The 23,138-nt window shown below is 31.5% G+C and overlaps 1 protein-coding gene across 1 annotated transcript in view; it reads left to right on the forward strand.

Annotated features, from left to right (window-relative positions):
- The first annotated feature begins 20,988 nt into the window (after positions 1-20,988).
- LOC115886131 overlaps positions 20,989-23,138 on the forward strand; it is a 183,414-nt gene continuing 181,264 nt past the window's right edge. Inside the window, exon 1 of the mRNA XM_030905204.1 lies at positions 20,989-21,350. Within this exon, the coding sequence (XP_030761064.1) occupies positions 21,290-21,350 (61 nt within the window). The 5' untranslated portion in view covers positions 20,989-21,289. The remainder of the gene's footprint in view (positions 21,351-23,138) is intronic.

Here is a 23,138-nt window from a genome sequence, read left to right on the forward strand (position 1 = left end):
TCATAACAGTAATGCTTCCATAAAATTTCATTAGTCTATCTCTTTTCGTTTTCAAGATAAAAAATAAAAACATTATTTTTCCGCCATCTTTGTACCGCGATATCTCCCTAATTCTTAATTCATGATTAAAGATATGACCTTATAAAGATATGGTTGAGTTTTGACCCAACGTTTATGAAGCAAACTACCCTTTATTTTGAACAAGGAATCACTCCCTGAAGTTTTTCGCATTTGTTTTGAAGCACCCTGTATATTGACAATATTGTCAATCACTTCGCAAAAATTAATACTTTTGTGACGTTTGAAAAAAACATAATTTAGTACGTTATAATATTACATAAATCAACTAAGGGAATGTTTATAAATATAAGAATATATATAAATATGTATATAGTCTGGACTTTTTTATGGGGATATACCGGGTGAGTCTCAAAAGTGGCTCACCCCTATAACTTTTTTATTCTTTTAGTTAACAAAACGATATTTGGTATGTTAGTCTATGACATACATTAGGATTGATTGACGTATTCAATTGTTTTCGGTTTTCACTTCCGGTTTCACCGGAAATGACTACAACTTTTGATTTTTAAATAACACCCCCAGTATTTTTTTACTTTATTCGATAGAAAATGTCACTCTGGAATAGAATGACACATCATATGTCAACTTTTGACATTTTCGCATATGGTTTATTTGAAATTATAACTTGCGGTTCTTAACGAAAATTTGACTCGAAATACCAAGTGCGTGGTCTCAAATTATTCGTAAAAAAATGCTTTTTCCAAATATGCTAATGAGCCACCCTCGTTCCATTTGAAAAAATTGAGATATGATTAAAAACACAATTTGAGGATTTTCTAACTGGTCAGGACAAGACACTAAAAACTTTAGACGATCAAATCTATTTTTCCAAGGCTCCTTGATGAAGAATTAGTGTTTTTAACATAGCCATGGCACTCTAGATTGAATTTTAAAATACAATTTTTTATTAAGCGAGAATGTCGAAAGTTGACATATCATATGTCATTTTATTCAGAATGTCATTTTCTATCGAATGAAGTAAAAAAATACCGAGGGTGTCATTTAAAAATCAAAAGTTGTAGTCATTTCCGGTGAAACAGGAAGTGACCAAAAACAATTGAATACTCCAATCAATCCTAATTTATGTCATATACTAATATACCAAATCTCGTTTTTTTGTCTGAAAAAATAAAGTTATAGAGGTGAGCTACTTTTGAGACGCACCCGGTATACATATTAAAGACAGTGTTTACAAAACTCGACCAACTATTGTGGACAACAGAGAGAAACGACTGTGGCTGCTTTTCGAAGTATAACTCCACATATTATGACTCTTAATGTGAAAAGCTCTTTTGAAAAGAGAATCATTTTATGCAGTGAACAAGAAAGGAAACGTTTTGGGCATTTGATTTTATCTAGCAAAGTTTTGTCACATAATTATACGTTTACATATCAAGTTTTAATGCTGTAATAATTAAAATATGTTTCAAACGTGTATCTTTTTTATTACCGTTGAATATTTCACTCTACATCCTTTAATTTTTGTTAAATTATCGAAAGGTATAACACAGCCATCTAGATTTAATCAAATAATAAAGATCTACTGACACAAAATCATAAATATTAAAATATTTAGACAAATCTTTGTCTATAAGGTATGCTAAAATAGTATTTTAAAGAAATATGAATTCTTCAAAAAAAAGGTCGCAATAATATACTGGGTGTACCATTTAAAATAAAAAAGTAACTTGCTTTGAAAACTGACCAATGTTCAATATTAAATTTGTCTCATCCTGTATAACTTTTCGAGTCAACTTTTAATTTGGTTCAACATACAATGGTTATTTTAACTAAATATCAGGCTATACAGGGTAAATTTCAATTTAGGTAGCTGTTATAACAGTTTAAAATTTATTCTTTATTTTTACAAAATGTAAAATGTGTAAAAAACCTCACATATTAGTTATATGCCCCCTTAATGAAACTCACCTTTATTTTTTTTCTAGAATCCGAAAATCAATTAATATATAGAGTATTCTATTAAAAAAAATCTTTGATTGTAGAACTCATAGAAGAATTTTATTTCAATATAAACTACCGTTCTCCTTGGAGCTTCCGCGTCGTATGAACCGCGCCACCCTGTATAATTCTGATTTCGAACAAGACAAGACATTTTAAATTGTTCGCTTCATTAAATAAAGAGAACTACTAAGTACCACTAATTTCCTATTGGCCTATATGGCTAATTAATTTCAAGTACCATTTCGAAAGATCTTAATGTCGGGCGCGTTAATTGGCCGGTATATTTTGTGCAACCGAACGCATAGGTTACGTGATTGCGCAAATAAAAATAAAACGGTGACGTGGACTTAAATCCGGAGAGCGCCGGTGGCCAACATAAAGATATTTCCGTTAACTATTATCGATTTTGTGGGAAACGCAGCTAGTAGGCTTAAAAGACGGATTTTTATGATTTAAATAGGTTTATTATGTCTGTAATTGTTTATAATTGTTCTAGGACGGATTTGTTAGTTTCATTACTTTACCAGAGAGTCTCTGATATTAACTATATTTTATTGATTAATCTATACAGGATGCGTCTTAAATAAGTGCAAATATTTTTAGGGCTGGTAGATCTCGATAAAAGAAACATATTTTCTCTTTACCGTTTTTCAAATAAGTCCAAAATAACACCACAGAGTTATTCAAGTTTGAAAATTTCCAAAAAAAATGTTTTTTTGCTAAAATTTTGAGAACAACTGGATCTTTTCTTTCTTATAAATCGAATCAACTACCTATGTTGCCATATTATGACACGATAACCATTCGTGTCATTTTTTGATACGACTGATATCGGAGATGGAGAACTAACCTCTGTTTTTACGATTTTTCGTCTCAGATACTGGCTTTTGCCAAAGCCGAGACTGTATGATGAGGCATAACTCAATAAATAGAGACCTAATAGATATATCCACTTAGGAATGCGGAGCACGATCTTTATATGCCAACCCCGGTGAGCTCAGAACTAGTTAAAGGCTCAATACTGTACAGGGTGGTCGAAATTGGTCTATTTTAACCTATTTCCTGACTAGATAGAGCAACACCGACGTAGATGTCATGGGCTCGATTTCTGAGACACGTTTAATTACGTAAACCGCCTGTTGATTTTTTCACTGCCAACTGAGATACGGGGTCTTTTTGAATTTTTTACCATTTGGAAAATTGCTCATAACTTTTGTATTTCGCGGAATAATAAAATTCTGTAAAAACGTTCTTAAGGCATTTTTTATGCACAATCCAGTGGCGTAGTCAGTTTTTTTATATACTTGCTCTTTTTGTTAGAAATGATAAAAAATATAATTTTTTAAATGGAAATCATAGTTGGCTAAGAACTTAAAAAAATGCTGGCGTTTACCCCTTTCCAGCGATATAAAGTTATGTGTATTTATTTCTAAGAATGAATAAAATATTAGGTTTTTTATCTTTGTATCGAAGCGGGCCTTGATTTTATGTTATGAATTTAGAGAGAATTGGATTGGAACAAGGGGCCCATATCTTGGTCTGCTAGATCCTGTGATTTAACTCCTTTCGACTGTTTTATGGGGGAAAATAAAAGACTTTATATATAAGGGAAGAACCATTGGGACGAGAGAAGAATTGCAGAAGACTGCTAGGCAAGCTTTTGGACTTTTTACACCAGTTCGCCTAATAAATCGTTGTAACTCGTGACGATTTCAATGATTTTTTAGAAAACTATATTCGTCACTCAAAAAATATTTTTTAGTTTTGTTCTTTGTTTATTGTATAGGTTTCAATTGCAATTACTAATACTAATATAGAATGTTAATTTACCTTCTCAAAAGTCTTTAATTATGCAGATTAATAATAATATAGAATATTAAATTGTGATAAAAAATAATTACGCAAATAGGCCAACACAAAATCAAGATATCAAGAAAGATCATTCTTAGAAATAGATACCCATAACTTTATATCGTTGGAAAGGGTTAAACGCCAGCATTTTTTAAGTTCATAGCCAAATATGATTTCCATTTAAAAAATTATATTTTTCACTATTTCTGACAAAAAGAGCAAGCAAAGAAAAAAACTGACTACGCCACTGGATTGTGCTTAAAAAAGTGCCTTAAGAACGTTTTTCCAGAATTTTATTGTTCTGCGAAATACACAAGTTATGGGCAATTTTCCAAATAGTAAAAAATTCAAAAAGACCCCGTATCTCAGTTGGCAGTGAAAATATCAACAGGTGGTTTACGCCATTAAACGTGTCTCAGAAATCGAGCCCATGATATATTGATATATATATATATATATATATATATATATATATATATATATATATATATATATATATATATTATATATATATATATATATATATATATATATATATTATATATATTATATATAATATATATATATATATATATATATATATATATATATATATATATATATATATATATATATATATATATATATATATATATATATATATATATATATATATATATATATATATATATATATATATATATATATATATATATAAATCTGACTGTCTGACTGATACTGACTCATCAACGCCCAGACCAAACCATTGACCCTAGAAAGCTGAAATTTTGTACAGGGTTCCTTTTATGATGTTTACGTGAGATAAGAAAGGATTTTTAAAATTCATCCCCTAAGGGGTAAAAAAGGGGGTGGAATATTACAATATTTTTATTTAAAAACGGTCAAGTTTCCGAAAAAACGCTGAAACACGTATATTTTTTATTTTCTTTTTTACATATTTTAAGATTTTTTAAAAATGTATACAGGGTGTTTCGAAAAATCTGGTCGTTGATTAATCACGATCCTTTTTCCAGAATTTTATTGTTCTGCGAAATACACAAGTTATGGGCAATTTTTCCAAATAGTAAAAATTCAAAAAGACCCCGTATCTCAGTTGGCAGTGAAAATATCAACAGGTGGTTTACGCCATTAAACGTGTCTCAGAAATCGAGGCCCATGATATATATATATATATATATATATATATATATATATATATATATATATATATATATATATATATATATATATATATATATATATATATATATATATATATATATATATATATATATATATATATATATATATATATATATATATATATATATATATATATATATATATATATATATATATATATATATATATATATCTATATATATATATAAATCTGACTGTCCTGACTGATACTGACTCATCAACGCCCAGACCAAACCATTGACCCTAGAAAGCTGAAATTTTGTACAGGGGTTCCTTTATGATGTTTACGTGAGATAAGAAAGGATTTTTAAAATTCATCCCCTAAGGGGGGTAAAAAGGGGGTGGAATATTACAATATTTTTATTTAAAAAGGTCAAGTTTCCGAAAAAACGCTTAAACACGTATATTTTATTTTGTTTTTTACATATTTTAAGATTTTTTAAAAATGTATACAGGGTGTTTCGAAAAATCTGGTCGTTGATTAATCACGATCCTGCTTAAAGCGCTTGACGTAAAAAGCTGATTTTTGGAAAACGGATTGACTTTAGGGTGTAGAGGTTCGATAAGAAGGGATTTTTCGAAATTCCAGGTTCAAGGGGGTGAAACCACCCCTCAAATACTACAATATTTTTATTTAAAAACGGTCAAGTTTCCAAAAAACGCTTAAACACGTATATTTTATTTTGTTTTTTACATATTTTAAGATTTTTTAAAAATGTATACAGGGTGTTTCCAAAAATCTGGTCGTTGATTAATCACGAACCTGCTTAAAGCGCTTGATGTAAAAAGCTGATTTTTGGAAAACGGATTGACTTTAGGGTGTAGAGGTTCGATAAGAAGGGATTTTTCGAAATTCAAGTTCCAAAGGGGTGAAATCACCCCTCAAATACTACAATATTTTTTTATTTAAAAAACGGCCAAGTTTCCGAAAAACGCTTAAACACATATATTTTATTTTGTTTTTTACATATTTTAAGATTTTTTAAAAATGTATACAGGCTGTTTCGAAAAATCTGGTCGTTGATTAATCACGAACCTGCTTAAAGCGCTTGACGTAAAAAGCTGATTTTTGGAAAACGGATTGACTTTAGGGTGTAGAAGTTCGATAAGAAGGAATTTTTCGAAACTCGAATTCTAAGGGGGTGAAACAACCCCTCAAATATTAGAATATTTTTATTTAAAAACCGGTGAGTTTTTCGGAAAAACTGTTAAACACGTATATTTTATTTTGTTTTTTTACACATTTTAAGATTTTTTAAAAATGTATACAGGGTGATTCGAAAAATCTGGTTATTGATTAATCACGATCCTGCTTAAAGCGCTTGACGTAAAAAGCTGATTTTTGGAAAACAGATTGACTTTAGGGCGTAGAAGTTCGTCAAGAAGGAATTTTTCGAAACTCGAATTCTAAGGGGGTGAAACAACCCCTCAAATATTTGAATATTTTTATTTAAAAACCGGTGAGTTTTTCGGAAAAACTCTTAAACACGTATATTTTATTTTGTTGTTTTACATATTTTAAGATTTTTTAAAAATTTATACAGGGTGTTTCATAAAATATGACCATTGAGTAATCACGATTTTGCTTAAACTGCTTGACGTTTAAAGCTGATTTTTGGCAAACGGATTGACTGTGTGGTCTAGACGTTCGATAAGGAGGGGCTTCTCGAATCTCGAATTCCAAGAGGGTGAAAACGACCCTCAAATATTACAGTATTTGTTATTTAAAAAACGGTTAGTCTTTCGCGAAAACGCTTGGGCACGCTAATTTATTTTGTTTTTTACATATTTTAAATTTTTTTAAAAAATCATACAGGGTGTTCAAAAAGTTGGGTAATAAGGTAGGGTAAATAAGTAATAGGTTTAAGCAGAATCGTGATTAATCATAATCACGATTCTGCTAAACTACTGGACGTAAAAAGCTTATTTTTTGGCAAACGGATTCTTCGAAAATCAAATTCCAACGAGATAAAATTACCCCTCAAATATTACGAAGTTATATAATAATATCGCCATATTGTTTTTCTCATGCTGACATAAATGTGAGAAAAATTTTATCCAGTTTGTATGTTAATGGGAATTCTTGCTTTGCTTTATCATTACCATTACAAATGATTAATTCGACGCGAACGAAGTCGCGGGTTCATGCTAGTAGTATATATATATATATATATATATATATATATATATATATATATATATATATATATATATATATATATATATATATATATATATATATATATATATATATATATATATATATATATATATATATATATATATATATATATATATATATATATATATATATATATATATATATATATATATATATATATATATATATATATATATATATATATATATATATATATATATATATATATATATATATATATATATATATATATATATATATATATATATATATATATATATATGTCGGTTTTGCTCTATCTAGTCAGGAAATAGGGGTTCTCTGTTAAAACAGACCAATCTTGACCACCCTGTACAATGCCAAAAAAATGTACAATCATCTGCCTATAATAATTATCTACTCAACATGTTTATTTTTTGTCAATAATTACATGCATTTATTATTTCCATTCTAAGTATTTTAAGAGTGGACCGTAGCGATTTTTACCAACAGAAATGTATATGTATTCACCCAGTAGTTTTATACAGGTACAGACAAAAAGTTAGTACTCTTCAAAACAGTTAAAACACGCCATGTAGGTAACGGCCCTTACAAATGGGAGTTATATTGACATCAAAGTCAAATTTCTTATGTCGAAAAACTCCCAGACACGATTTTTTATTTACTTCAGAAATTATTTCGAAAAAACCGAAATAAAAATGAAATTTCTACACCCTGTATCTCTGAAACTAAGCATTTTAGGACATACATTTATACGGACTTTTTTACTTGTTTTTATCTGCCGAAGTTTCCGGAATACAGTTGGGACCACCCTGTATAAGAATGTGAAAAAAATCACGGAATAACTGTAGCAGCCGGGGTTGGCCACCTCATCGCGCAATTACTTCCCAACAATAACCATCAGCCGGTCACACTAATTGGGATCGCCTTAACTACACGGTTTTGCCTGGCGAGGGAAAAAGTGTTGCGTAATTACCCCGTATAACAAGCTCAAAGATTTTCTCATAAAGAAATTGATATACGACGCCCATTTTTCACCGTATTATCCTCTCGTTTCGCATATTTTACACGCCATTCGTATTATTGCGAACGCGCGGCTAGACCGATGATAGGGAAATAAAATGATGAGACAAGAGGAAGCGAGTGTGTATGTGCTTGGCTGGAGGTCGTTTTGGTTGTTAAACTACGGTTTTTTATTCGGGGCAAATGCCATCATACCCTAAGGGTTCATTTTACCAGTCCGAAAAAGTAGCAAAATAAGCGTTCGGCATTTAACGTTTTATGCAAAACTGGCTAGGCATTTTTACAAATGAAAGAAGGAAATCTACCTACTAATATTAAGTGACTGACTCATTGATTAATCACGACCCTACTCAAACCACTCAACGTAAGAAGCTCAGTTTTGGCATACAGGTTGATTCTAGGGTGTAGAGGTTCGATAAAAAGGGATTTTTCGAAATTCCAGTTCCAAGGGGGTCCTCCCTCTCAAATATTACAATATTTTTTATTTAAAAAACGGTAAAGTTTCCGAAAAAACGCTTAAACACGTATATTTTATTTTGTTTTTTTACATATTTTAAGATTTTTTAAAAATGTATACAGGGTGTTTCGAAAAATCTGGTCATTGATTAATTAAAAATAAACGAAGAAAAAATATTTTATGTTTTAGAAAGTATTTAAGAACAGACCATCTAAAATAAATACCCAAGTAGCATTTGGACGTTATCTAACGTCGGGTATACGTTGCGTTCAATAAACCCGACGTCGGGTACCAATGTCGGTTCGACCGCCTGACGACCCTTATTTGCACCTAAATGGGGAATACAGATTCGGGTCGCCTCGACGTCGGTATCTGACCTAATAGGAATGTAATTCTACCAATTACCAATGTCATATTACGTTGGATTTTAGTCACTTAAAATTCGTCGCTAAGCACTTACGTTACTTTTGGTTTCATATTCGCTACCAAGAATACATAAAAACCTAACCAAACTACCTAATTACAAATGGATTCATAATAAATCCTTGAATATAACTATAAGTGCCTACTTAATTTTATATTATAATAATTCTGAATCATTAATCCAGACGTCAGTTTTGTCAACGGAAGTCACTTTTTTGATATATCTGATTAAAATACTCCGGAAAACAACGAGCGGATTCAAAATTAGGTAGATTTATGAAATAAAAATATCTATAAAAAAGTAACTCGCAAAATATTTTTTTTTATTTTCTAGCTGGTTTAATCATAAAACTGTACTGTGGTTCCCCCCAAAATCAACCTTATCAATATTATTCTTCTAGAAATCGGAATGCGAATATAAATTTTAAAAACAAAAAACGATTTTAAAATGGCTGACAATCGGATACTTGTTAAGAATGGCGGATTTCTGTGTCCGACTTAATATGAACTACTAATATACCAATTCCGAACGGGACCCAACATTAGTCGTCTCACACGACCGAAGTCATCAAACCGGACGACAGTGTTCCCAACTCTCAAAAATTTATCTCCCAAAAAATCTAAACACTCGCATCAAAAATCCCCAAAATATCCCTAAAAACCTAAAAAAATATCCCGAAAAAACCCTAAAATATAAATAATAATAAATAAACAATTTGTTGTGTTTTAAGTGGTTGACCTTGAAACGTCTGATCACAGCATTTCAAGATAGTATATACACAAAATTTAAAAAAGAATTGGATATTGGAACCAGTACCTCACATGTGGGAGGAGGATGGGGTCTGCTGGTTTCCTAAGCTTAAAAAATGAAATGTAATGCAGCATCTCTTTCGGATAAAAATATTCGTGGGTGGAGGCAAGATTCACTACTACTATTATTATTTTGCAAAAGCCTCGACCTCTTTCTGTAAAATGTAGATGAATGCCTAAATGCCTTTTTAGTGTTTTTTAGGCATAATAAAAAATTTAAGTTTGTTTACAAAAACTTTTTATTAGGTTCTGTTCATGATGTTCATTAGGTCGCAAATGCTACTTAATGGGTTGTATTTACGGACATAAATAGAGATACGTAAATTAGGTTATAAATATGAACATAAAATACAACAAAATATAACTGAACGTTAATTTAGGGATTATCAGTGAGACGTATCCTATTCGGACAACGGGTAGACGTCGGGCTAGTTCAAGTATATGTACGTCGTGCAAGCCAACGTGGGAACGACGTTGGGAAATTAATAAAAATGGTACGTTGTTATTTTGTACGTCGACAGATCGTTGGATTTACCGACTCGGATCCAACGACGTCGCTTTTAATAGGAAAGCGACGTCACCGGTCGTATCACCAGCACCCGACCTAAATTTGCACAAAGTCCGACGTCGCTTCAGGTCAGATTTAGTTCGAAGTCAGATAGATGCTACTTGGGTACCTAATATAGTTTTGATTTCAGAACAGTTCTTGTATTTGTAATATTTTTTTAAGGAAGGTTCAAAAATATGTATATATTTTTTAATTATTTATAAATTTCTCTGAAATTGTCGAAATATATTTACTCATATTTTAGGATTATGTAAAGTAACCTGAAAGGAAGCCAAAAATGCAATAATATACAGGGTGCGATTTAAAAAAAATCATCTCGATCCACTCATACTTTTTTGAGCCACTCTATAGAAGTTAAAATCTTTTCCTGAAATACATCCTCGTACATACTTTAGGTTTGTACTTAAACGAAATTCTCAAGTTTTTTATTCTAGGAGCTACAGATGCCTGACGCACTATTGCCGAACCCTGTATTTATATGCAATTTAAGTAATATACCACGTGCCTGTTATATCACATTTTGCACCTTCTTACTAAAATGTCAATGACACTTTTTTTCATGATATTTACGTTTCAATTTCTCTAACTGGCTTGGTTACCTTTACAATTATACCATCTGGTATAAATTGAATTTATCTATGCATTTAACTGACGAACTGACATTTCAAAGCATCACGCTAGACCTTTTCGTTTAATAGTCGGCTATAACTCGTTTTATTTACTATTATTTTATAAAAATAAGTTTTTGATGGCGATTTTAGTTTATGGTACAACCTACAAGACGATAAAGAAATTGTTGGACATCTTTATTTGTTTTTTCCATAGCAACTGTTAAAATTGCCTTATATCTATCAAAAATAGTAGATAAAATAGCACTTTAACTTTTAAGGGTAGATTAATTGATAGGAATGGTTAAAAACTTTATTTCTTCTCGCACGTTTTTTAATTGCTTTCATTTTTAAAAAAATTTGTATTCCTTTTCATAAGTTATTCGGGATTTAAATGGAAGTAGTTTGGATATGGCTGTTGGTAAATTACTTATTTCGTTTTGAGCCATTTCTGACTCCAATTCAATCAGCAATCGACACGAAAGAGAATTAAAAAATATTGACTCAAAACTGACAACTAAAGAGACAGCTTTATTTATTTGTCAAATTACATAGAAACCAACGCCAACCCAGCGCAATATTTTAGTATTGAAAATACTTCTGGCCGCGTTTATATGGGACCCATCTTTGAAAAAACGACATGCTAGAGGCGACATGGAGTTCAATAACCTGCCTAATCAACTTGTCAACACGTAACTCGATAGCTGAATAGAGCAAGGCCGTCCGAAGGCCGAAATGAGGTCTTATTAGTGTGGGCCAACTATTTTATGGATATGGATGTTTAGTCTGGGAAAGCCGATATTATTATAAAAAAGAATTTGAGTCAAGACATGGGTTGTTCAGTACAGTTGGGCTATTTTAATCTAAGTCTTTCCGTATGAGAAGCAGGGGGCAAATTATACGTGAAAGAGCGGAATAACATAAATAATAAATTTAGACCAATGCAATATTTTTTCTTGACGCGTAGGATAATGCGCACTATCGATGCATTAAAGGGAATAATTAATTAAATCATTAAGTTCCAAAACATATAATAATTCGGTTCTCATCGGATCTGCTGATATATTTTGATAAAATTTAGGCTATTAGGACCTATATTTTTTTATATGATAATTATTTTTTTAATTAACAACTTAGGACAATGAAAAAGCTTGCATGGTTTCCACCGCCAACGTAAAACAAATGAATTCAAGGCGGTGCCAAATATTTATTGAGATAAGTTTTTATCGTTTAAATATTGTTGTAAATAATAATTAACGCTAACTTATTAAATTTCACAACACGGCGAAATTTCAACAAAATCGGCTAACGGATCTTTGAGATATTAATAAAAAAGGTCTATTAGAAAACACCTTGACACCCCTGTATCTTTAAAATTATACATTTCCGGACATATGTTTATATGAACTTTTTACCTTAAAAACACTCAAAGAATCATCTCCTGAAGTTTGGCCAGATACTTAATTAACATCCTGTATTTAAAAATGGCTAGCTAGTGATTTAGTAAGCTATGTCTATTTTAATAGGAAAAAAATTAATTTCATAAAAAATAAACAAACCCATAATACAAATACTATACACCAATTAATCAATTTTAATTGTATCTAAAGGCACTTTAATAATTGAAAAATGGACAGGAGCACTTAAAAATAACTTCATAGAGTATACCAAATATGCTAAAAATAATAATTCCAATAAAAAAACACAAATGGCACATTAAAAACAGCATTATCTGAAATCAAAGTATAGCTAAACGGCTAATAAAATAATAGAGACAAGACGCCGACCTCTATAACAATAATTAAAAATTATTCCGAGTTATTATTACATAGAAAGACAGACACCACTGAGGGCCTGCAAAGACTTCTTGATAGACTGTCCTCGGTGGGCGACTCAATGGGTCTCAGGATAAATACAAACAAAACAAAAGTCATGGTGATAAATAGAGATGCCAGACAGGCAACGGAGATAGTCGTAGGTGGGACACCAATAGCAAGAGTCTCAAAGTTTAGATATTTGGGCAGTTGGATTAGTGAAGACCTAAACCCAGACATTGAGATCAGAGCTCGAATTGAGATGGCTAGATCAAACTTCCTAAAATTGCGGAACCTACTGTGCGATAAACGTCTCAACATCCATATAAAAGACAACTTCGTCAAGTGCTACGTACTTTCCACACTTCTCTACGGGGTTGAGTCGTGGACACTCAAAGTAAGCGCAATAAATAAGTTGGAAGCATTTGAGATGTGGGTATATCGCAGAACGCTGAGAATACCATGGACTGACCGTGTCTCGAATGAACGAGTTCTAAACCAAATGAACAAGGACCGAGAACTCCGCGACATAATAAAAAAGAGGAAAGCAGCCTATTTGGGCCATATCATGAGACATAGCAAGTATGAATTCCTTCAGCTCATCATCGAGGGTAAAATTGAGGGAAAGCGCGGACCCGGACGACGGCAATGCTCCTGGCTGAAGAACATCAGAGATTGGACAGGCCTGGACTCACATACTTTGCTGAGAAGAGCGAAAAATAAAGAGGAATTTGCCATGGTTGTTGCCGATCTTCACTGAATGGAGAAGGCACTTTAAGAAGAAGATTATTACATACTTGTTTTACAATTATTGTAATACAGTAGCATTCCTTCAAATAAATTTTGATTTAAGTATTGTTAATATAGTCATATTAATGATTATAGCCCGTATGATTTCTAAAACAAATAATCAAGCGTGTTTTTATCAGAATTATTAAATGATTAAGTAGAAATAGTTAATATTTAGTAACTTCGACTTTTGTGTCTGGTATTTTCAATACGCCTATGATGGTTGCGCATGTTGCAAAATCTGTGAATTTTTTCTAATCGTAATAAATTCCTGGAAATAATAATTTCTGAATATTTTTTAAAACGTAACTCGCTATGGAAAAAAATATTGTTTTATACACGACAATAAAATTGCATTATCGTCTCCCGAAATTAATTTTTTCGGTCAACGATAAAACACCATTTTATCGTCTTGTATAAAAAATAACTATTTGTCTTGAGTAAATTTTAAAATTTGTGTTCCAAAAATAGTTAAGCTTATAATATAATATAAAATATGGACATATTAGGTGTTCATCAAATTTATTTATTTCTTTTCGCCGGCGCCTGGTATAAACAAACAAATGAATGATCAACCGAACAAACTGAACGAGACAGTGTGTGGAAAAAAGAGACGATCGCGAAACAACGGTTCGGCGGCTTCCGAACATCGATATTCAGATGTTTTTTCGAGCTCGTTCCTCATTTTAATTGGTCGGTTTTACGTTAATTTACGCTGATTTTTCCTAGCGGAAAAACTTCATAACGTTGCCAATTAACATCTTCGTTCGATTTGAGTGTTACGTTACATCGGAAAAAGACCGTATTAGTGGACTTATTAGTGGTACTTTCCGGGGTTGTTAAATGTTGATGCGGCGCTGCGCGATGTTGCAATTTATGTTTGAAACTTGGATAAAAAAATAAATAATAAACTTTATGAAATACAGGGGGTTATTCATCTCATTCGACACTTTAGTACTGTAGCCAAATGAGTGGATTTTTAGAAATTGTGAGTGATGGGATAGACTAGTAAAGCTACAATTTAAATTATTTTTAAAAGGTACAGAATGTCCCAAATAAAGAAAAAAAAAAATAATGTTACATTTTTTTAAATAAAACGCCCTGTATATTATTACATTTTTAGTTTTACTAATAAAATAAAGGTAAATTTGATTAAGGTGTACCGCACTTTAATCTTCCGTTTTTGAAATATTTACGATTTTGTGAAAATGCAGTAACTATTTTAATGCTTCATTTCTCTAGGGCGCGGTCTCTTCAGTTATAAATAAGTAACTTTTATCTAACAAATAACCATCTAAAAGATAAACAATCTAGAGCCTGATATCTATAGGATATAACATTTGGGTATTTTCATACAAAATAATCCAATAGATAACAATTTGGAGGACGGCCGCCTACGGACCGGTAGACACTCCGTAGAGAAAGTGTTGCCAATATAAGATATCTGAAATTGAGATGGTTATATATGAAAAGTCGATACAATAGACAGAGACAAAAACTCGGAATTTCTTCTGGATCTATTGATGGAATGCGATTTATAAGAAATTAAAACAAGAAAAAATAATCTGTAAGTAATTTATAGTTTAATTACATGATATTACTGTTATATTTATTATATTAACATTTTAGTACAATTGATAACAGAAAATATGGAAGAAGCTGGTGAAGTACAAGCAGAGATTTATAAACCAATCCTAAAACCACCATCTGGTAAGTTATTAATATTGAAAATTAAAAATAGCATAAGACTGTTAGTAATAAGAAATATGTTGTTCTAGGGCTTCTCATAGTAAAGAAATAGGTAGGACAGCATCAATGATAGTAATTAAGGTGAGTTTTTATTTTATAAAATAGATAAATGCACTTATACTTTTGTCTTAATAATAATAAATGAATAGTACCTATAATAATTGTTACATTTAGACATTATATGTATAAATATTTAATAAAAAAAATTAAATAAAAACTATTTTGTCATATTACTTTTATTTTTAAGAACTCAAAGTGATGGAACTTCAAAAGACAAAAGAAAAAATAAAGGAAATATCTTGTCTAAACAAAGTTGAACTGACTGGAATTCAACGGACCACAATACAGATGTTTTAGCAAGGTTTAGCTAGAGAGTTACTTAAAAAACAGCATGGAGAAGAGATGTACCGTATGATCGAAAAAAACGGCGGCGGCGTCAGCAATGGCTATGAAATAAAGATTGCTGTCATTTCATATGCAAATTTATATGGGAAATATCATCGATCATCATTTCCCAGCCAACTGGACGCCGTTTTTTTTTCAATCATACGGTATAAGGTACATAGTGCAAGAAATTAAACAAAAATTGTACCACAAAAGAAATAAAAGCAAATGTGAGTTGAATAAGAGGTTTTATAAGGTTCCTGTTAAAATATTAATGAATTAAGATATGCGAATTAAAAAAGAAATAAACAGTTTGATTTAAAAAGTTTTATTTATTTTTTACCTACTTTAGAGCTTTATTAAAAACTAGTTGAAGCCTGGCGCATCCGCCACGAGATCAGGAAAAAAAATACTTTTTATTTTTTTTTAATTAAATGAAAAACAAAAAATCCGGCGACGACAGTTTTTAGTAGAGCCATTTAGCTATCTTTTAGTAAAAAAGCAACTTTCTAGAGCAAGTCGTTACTTCAGTAGAGACGACACACAGATAAACATTAGCATTTTATATAATATGTAGTAATGGTGTAATGGTTTATAATTGAAAGGATTTAAATAAAATAATTTATAAATTACTGTTTTATCACTATTATCCTAACTTAATGCATTCTCTTCGTTCTGATGCTCTAACAGAACAGAGACTCTCTTTATTTTGTAACAGTCCTTATAAAGTCCGGCACTAGCAACAATAGTTCTTTGCACCATTTCAATGTGTTTATTGGTGTTTATACCCCATACGTTCTAAAATGATTATAGCCTACATACTCAGAATAGGTAAGTCTTTTCCAAATAATCTAAAATCGAATTTATTGGAATAAACGAAATCTTCAATGATAACAATGTTTTGGTTATGTTAAGCAATTTTGTCAAATATCAAATAAAATCAACATCTCCTCATGCCTTTGCTCATGCGTCAAATTTTTATCCGACAAATAAAGCACTATTTGGCAGTTCGGGCGCCAGATAGGATATCTGGGAGATATGTTTAATTTATCTAATAGATACTGTTATCTATAGGTGAAGATACGCGTTTTTCTGCTATCCATCAAATAAAATATATCTGGCAGATTATAACACGCTATCCGTACCTGAAAACACCGGGGGTAAGCGTGTTTAAGTTTTTAAAACCAAATATTGTACTGAAGTTTTTCTATTTATTAAATTTTGTGTGGCAATAATAAAAATAATACTACCATATACAGAGTGTCTAAAAATTTATATTAAATAATTACTAGCTTTAAACGGCAATAACTTGTTTAATTTAATTGAAACATCCTGTATATCTTACGTGAATCATATGGACAATTTCATTGTCTATTAAATTGTATTATCCAATTCTTACCTATCTCATCATGTTTTCGTAGAAAATGCACTTTCTTCTTATTTAAATCTCATATGTACCATGAAATATTGACCTTTTGGATATTTTTATTAAACGGTTTTATTTAGCTCGACCCGTACGGTATTTATTTATTTGTTTGTTTATTTGGGTCAAAATTAGAAATTGAAATTTAAGTATCTTCCTGTTGTCAGATTGATCTGAAATTTGGTACACACCTTTAGTTCCGATGACAATACAATATAGTAATATCAATAACATTGTAAATCTAAGATGGCTGCCGGTACAAAATGGCGGATTTCATATTTTTCCACAACCCCCTCAATATGGGTATCAAATGAAAGGGCTACACTAGTAGAATACTGTGATTATGAGAAAATTTAAAATCCAAGATGGACGTCGTTACAAAATGGCGTATTAGGTGAGGGCATGAGTAGTCGTGTCCAGAACAGTTGTGTCCAAGATTGTGTGACGTTAGAAGGATAGATAAAAAAAATAGGTGATTAGATGTACCTGTTTTATGGCGTTTGATCACGCTCTGTGAGCTGACGGAGAATATGCGTCAGCAAGGGGACCAAGCTCACCCCAAATATAAATATGTGGATTAAAAGAAAGCATGGAGAGGTAAACTTCTATCTTACTCAAATATTGAGTGGCCACGGAAATTTTGGGAGTTACCTGTGTAAAATTGGAAAGAGGGAAGTCGCGGAATGCCGATACTGTGCTGTACCCAATGATACTCCAGAACACACAATGTTTGCTTGTCCAAGATGGGAACAGGAAAGATGTGAGGCACGCATGACGATTGGTGGCAAAATCTCCGCAGATACCCTCTTAAAATCGGTAACAGAAAGAAGAGAAAACTTTGAAGCCATCTCGAAACTGGCCCAAAATATACTAGAGGCAAAATACAGCGAAGAGCAGGGGTAATGACAAAAAAGGAACAGTCCGGCGCTACTTGAGGAGATGCGTCCAGCGGGTCCAAAAAAAAGGGGGACCATACTTTTATTGAAATATTAAATGCTTTGAGAATAGGTGAGCTAACCGCTAACCATTTTAGTATTTTGATGCAAAGAGTTATTCAAAACCCAAGTGATGAGTTTGCAACAGACAAAGCGTTAAGGGTATACCCCACTAATCAGCAAGTAAACAATCACAACGCTGCTGTTTTAAATCTGTTCCGGAATAAGGGATCTCGAATTTATACCATTAAAGCACAGGACCAACTAATTGACGCCACACGAAATACAGATAATTTAAATTTAGCAAATATAATACCAACAGATATAAATAAGACTGGAGGCTTACCATCAGTACTTGAAATATTTGTAGGAGCAAAAGTAATGTTGCGGTCCAACATTGACGTTACAAAAGGATTGGTAAATGGTGCTATAGGCCGCATTACAGAAATTGTTTGGCCTCAGTTCCATCGAACCCAAATGTACGAAACAGATGTACCATCGGTTTGGATTGACTTTGGCAGAGACGGCATACACGTTATACACCCGAAAGTCATACAGTTTCCAGCAAAATTCAATTATGGTACGGCTGAAAGAAGGATGTTACCCTTAATTTTGTCATGGGCATCCACCGTCCATAAAATGCAGGGCAGCACAGTCGACTATGCAGTAGTGTATTTGGGCTCAAAATTGTTTGAGGAAGGGCAAGCATACGTGGCTCTAAGTCGAGTCAAGTCTCTGGAAGGGCTATGTATTGAGGAATTAGATTCTAATAAATTATCAGGTAAAAAAACATGTAATAATGATGCACTAAATGAATTAAATAGAATGAGGAATATTCGGTAGGCATTTCCGTTAAATACTAAAAACTAGAAAATAAAAAATCGGTAAAAAAACTTTTAAGTTAAACGGTTTTATCTTATGTGCACTGAAAACTAGAAAATAATAATCACAATTAGGTATTTTGAACTTCTAGTTCAGAAATATTTTAGTACTAGGCAGAATAGCTTTTAGGCATATTAGACTAAAATAAAAACGTGGGGCCTATTAACTATTGCTGTAATACTTTCTTCTATACTAAGTGTGGATTGCATCGACTTACTATAATCGAAACTGGAGATTTTGACAATCAATAACCAGCCGTGGCGGCTTCACCAGCGAACGCCGAGCTAATTATCTACCAAAGTATAAAGATATGCTTTGCCATAGGTAGGATTTCAGAGGGGCCCCACGTTTTTATTTTAGTCTAATATGCTTAAAAGCTATTCTGCCTAGTACTAACATATTTCTGAACTAGAAGTTCAAAATACCTAATTGTTATTATTATTTTCTAGTTTTCAGTGCACATAAGATAAAACCGTTTAACTTAAAAGTTTTTTTACCGTTTTTTTTAAAGCAACAAATGTATAAAATGTACAAGTTCTAAAATCGATAATATTACTAGCTAAATGGGCTAGTAAAAGTAAATCTATTTAAATCTTTGTAAAAGAGTATACCGATTAAATATACCACCATTATTTTCATCCAAATATTAATTAATTACATACTTAATTGTGTTAGTTAATAAATTATTCTAAATAAATGTAAATTTGAATCAGAAATCAATATAATAATAAGTTATGAATGTGAACGTCTCTGTTGTTATAAATAAGCATTCGCCAAAAAATTAAATAAAATTTATAAGGTGTTACTTTTTATCACACTGTGTAAATACACATACAAAATTCAGTTTTCTAGTATTTGGAGCTATTATTATTAATCAACGCAGCCAATTAATATAGTTTGAATACTCGGATCATATTAATTGGTCCTCTTTTAATTTACCAATATTTATACAGTTTTTTTAAGTTTTTTTAATGAAATAAGCGAAATATATCGACAATATTAGTATCTGTTACTCTTGAAAATTTGTTACATCTTTAAAGGTAATTTAAAATGTTAATATTTCATGGGTATATTCATAAACGAGGTCTCAATTATAAGAAAATGCATTTTCTATAAAAACTTGAAGGGATAGGTAAAAAATGGTATAATGCAAGTTGATAGACAGTTAAATTATGCATCTGATTTTCCTAATATATACAGGGTGTTCCATTTAAATTAAAGCAGTTATTGCCGTTTAAAGCTAGAAATTATTTAAAATAAATTTTTAGACACTCTGTAGTATTATGTTTATTATTGCAACACAATAACTGATCAATAAATAAACTTCAGTAAATATTTAGTATTAAAAACTTTGATACCCTTGGAGAAACGAATTCTTAAAATATTTACTGAAATTTCACAAAATTGAAAATATTTTAAAAACGGTAAGGTTTTCGTGTGATAAACCTTAATCAAATTTACCTTTATTTTAATTGTAGGAACTATATAAAAATGTAATAATATACAGGGTGTTCCATTTAAAAAACACAACTTTGATTTTTTTATTTGTTTGGGACACTCTGTATCTTGTAAAAATATTTTTAAATTGTAGCTTTAATAGTACTTTAACGAACCCAAAACATACAATTTGTAAAAATCTAATCGATCAGCTACAATACTAGGTGTCGTATGTAGTGAACAACCCTGTATAGGTGTCTCCTTTTCTGTCACTTTTAAGATTTAAAACCGTAAATTATGTCACAAAGAACCTCAAACTTAAATTTTTATCGTCTCTTCAGTACCACGACTATTCGAAAACCCGCTTGGTCGTACCAAACTCGAACGAACCACAGCATACCCTACCCAGCTGGTTCACTCATTCTCTCTCTTGCTCGTTCCTTACCTTCTCGTTTCAAGCTATTCAGTACCACCGAAGCAGTCGCGCGGGTACCACCTGGTTCGGTACCATTAACATCTCTCCACCTCTCACTCTTCTTGGTTCGTGCCTGCTGCTCTCAAATTGGAAAAACTATGATTAAACAGAGCTGATTTCACTTTCAAATCGGGCTCTCTTACATGTCTGGCTAGTACGGTGCGGCGGTACTACTTTCTTCGGCGAGCTAGACGACGGGTTTTTGTGTGTAGTTTTTGATTTATTTTGAGTTTGTTGGTGTTTTGTCGCGGGCTGGTTCAAGAGAGGAGTTGAAAATGTTTGGTGTACTGTGTTGGATGGTGCTTGCGGCTCTATGTGCTGTTGATGTCTCTGCAGGTAAGGTACTGCTTGCTGATGGTGTTCAAGACAGTTAAACATGTTTTAGTAAATAATCAAGTTATTTTAGTATTAAGGTATTATTTAGTGTTGTTGTGTTAATTTACTTAAAATTTTGAGATGTAGGTTTTTTTTATAAACTTCACTACTTGGCATATTAAACAGGGTTAATCGAGGGGTTGTTTTTTTAACACCCTGTACAATAATTTCGTGTGTAAATTTACCTGAAATATAATTTTACGGTTAGTACCATGACTTCTGAGAATTTTGTTTTTTGATTCATATACAGGGTGAGTTTCCTACGATGTTCTCTACGGGCATCTCGGAAACTACTGGAGATAGAGAGTCGTTTAAATGGGGAAAGAATTGCAGTTTTGTGGGGTCATAAATATGCGCCTTTCAGATTTTTGAAAAAGTTCATGGCTTACTAGATATTTAAAAAAAACAAATTTTGGCTATTTTAAAAATTGTCCCTAATTCCTTTACAATCTATTTTAGACAAAAAGTGTTCAGATAAAAGTTGTAGATAATCACATTCCTAATGAGTTTGTGTTCTCCGATTTTTTATAAAACCTATCATTTTTGACATATGACACAAACATATGTTTTTTTAATGGAAACCATAGTTGGCTATGACTTCATAAACAGCGCCATTTTTTAAGCTCCTGTATCCTGTATGGCCAAGAAAAGTTGAACCAATAATTCTACACGCTGTTCTTCGTTTAAAAAACTCTTATTTACAATTTTAGTTTATGTTAATTTACAAAGATTGGATGTGACAATTTCACATTTCTGAGAACAACAACAATTGAACTTGTTTCCAGGGCTAACTAAGTGAAATTAGTCAAGAAAGATAAGAATTGGTTATAACTCAGTAATTTTGGAAAAGAAACATATTATAGCTTATATCGTTGAAAAGCTTAAAAAACGGCGCTTTTTATGAAGTCATGGCCAATTATGGTTTCCATTTAAAAAAACATATGTTTGTGTCATATGTCAAAAATGACAGGCTCTAGAAAAAATCGGAGAACACAAACTCATTAGGGATGTGATTATCTACAACTTTTATCTGAAAACTTTTTGTCTAAAATAGATTATAATGGAATTAGGGACAATTTTTATAGCCAAAATTTGTTTTTTTCGAAATATCTAGTAAGCCATGAATTTTTTCGAAAATCTGAAAAGCGCATATTTATGACCACACAAAACTGCAATTCTTTTCCTATTTAACTGACTCTCTATCTCCAGTAGTTCCCGAGATACCCATAGAGAACATCGTAGGAAACTCACCCTGTATATATGATTCATACATGCTTTGGTTAATTTTTAAGAGCGAAATGAACTGATCACGATCAATTTGCAATTTTTTGTAATTATCATTACTTTTTGATGTAATTTTTTAATATGTTGAGATGGCTTTGGTGACTATTGTAGTAACGTCATATTCCGCTGAATTCGATACTCTATACTAAATTTTAAAAATCGTTAAAGACTAACGATACAGTCTCCGTTTTAATAAACATTAATAACGATAACAGAACTAACGATATTAAAGAAAACATCTGTAATACTCAAGTATACAAACCAAAAAAAAAAAATTGTAAAAGATACTCTAATACTTTGTATTGCCTCCCTTGGCTGTCCGTATACGCCCGTTCATACTGTCATTGAGGCTGCATTATATCATATTGCGTTATGTTTTCCTATTCTTCTTTAAGAACCAAGCGAAATTCATTTAATAAAGTTGGTAACGCTTTGCGACCTCTAACCCTCCTGCTAAGCAGTTTC

Source organism: Sitophilus oryzae, unplaced genomic scaffold, assembly GCF_002938485.1.
Source record: "Sitophilus oryzae breed Bouriz unplaced genomic scaffold, Soryzae_2.0 scaffold_469_pilon_pilon, whole genome shotgun sequence".
NCBI lineage: Eukaryota > Metazoa > Arthropoda > Insecta > Coleoptera > Curculionidae > Sitophilus > Sitophilus oryzae.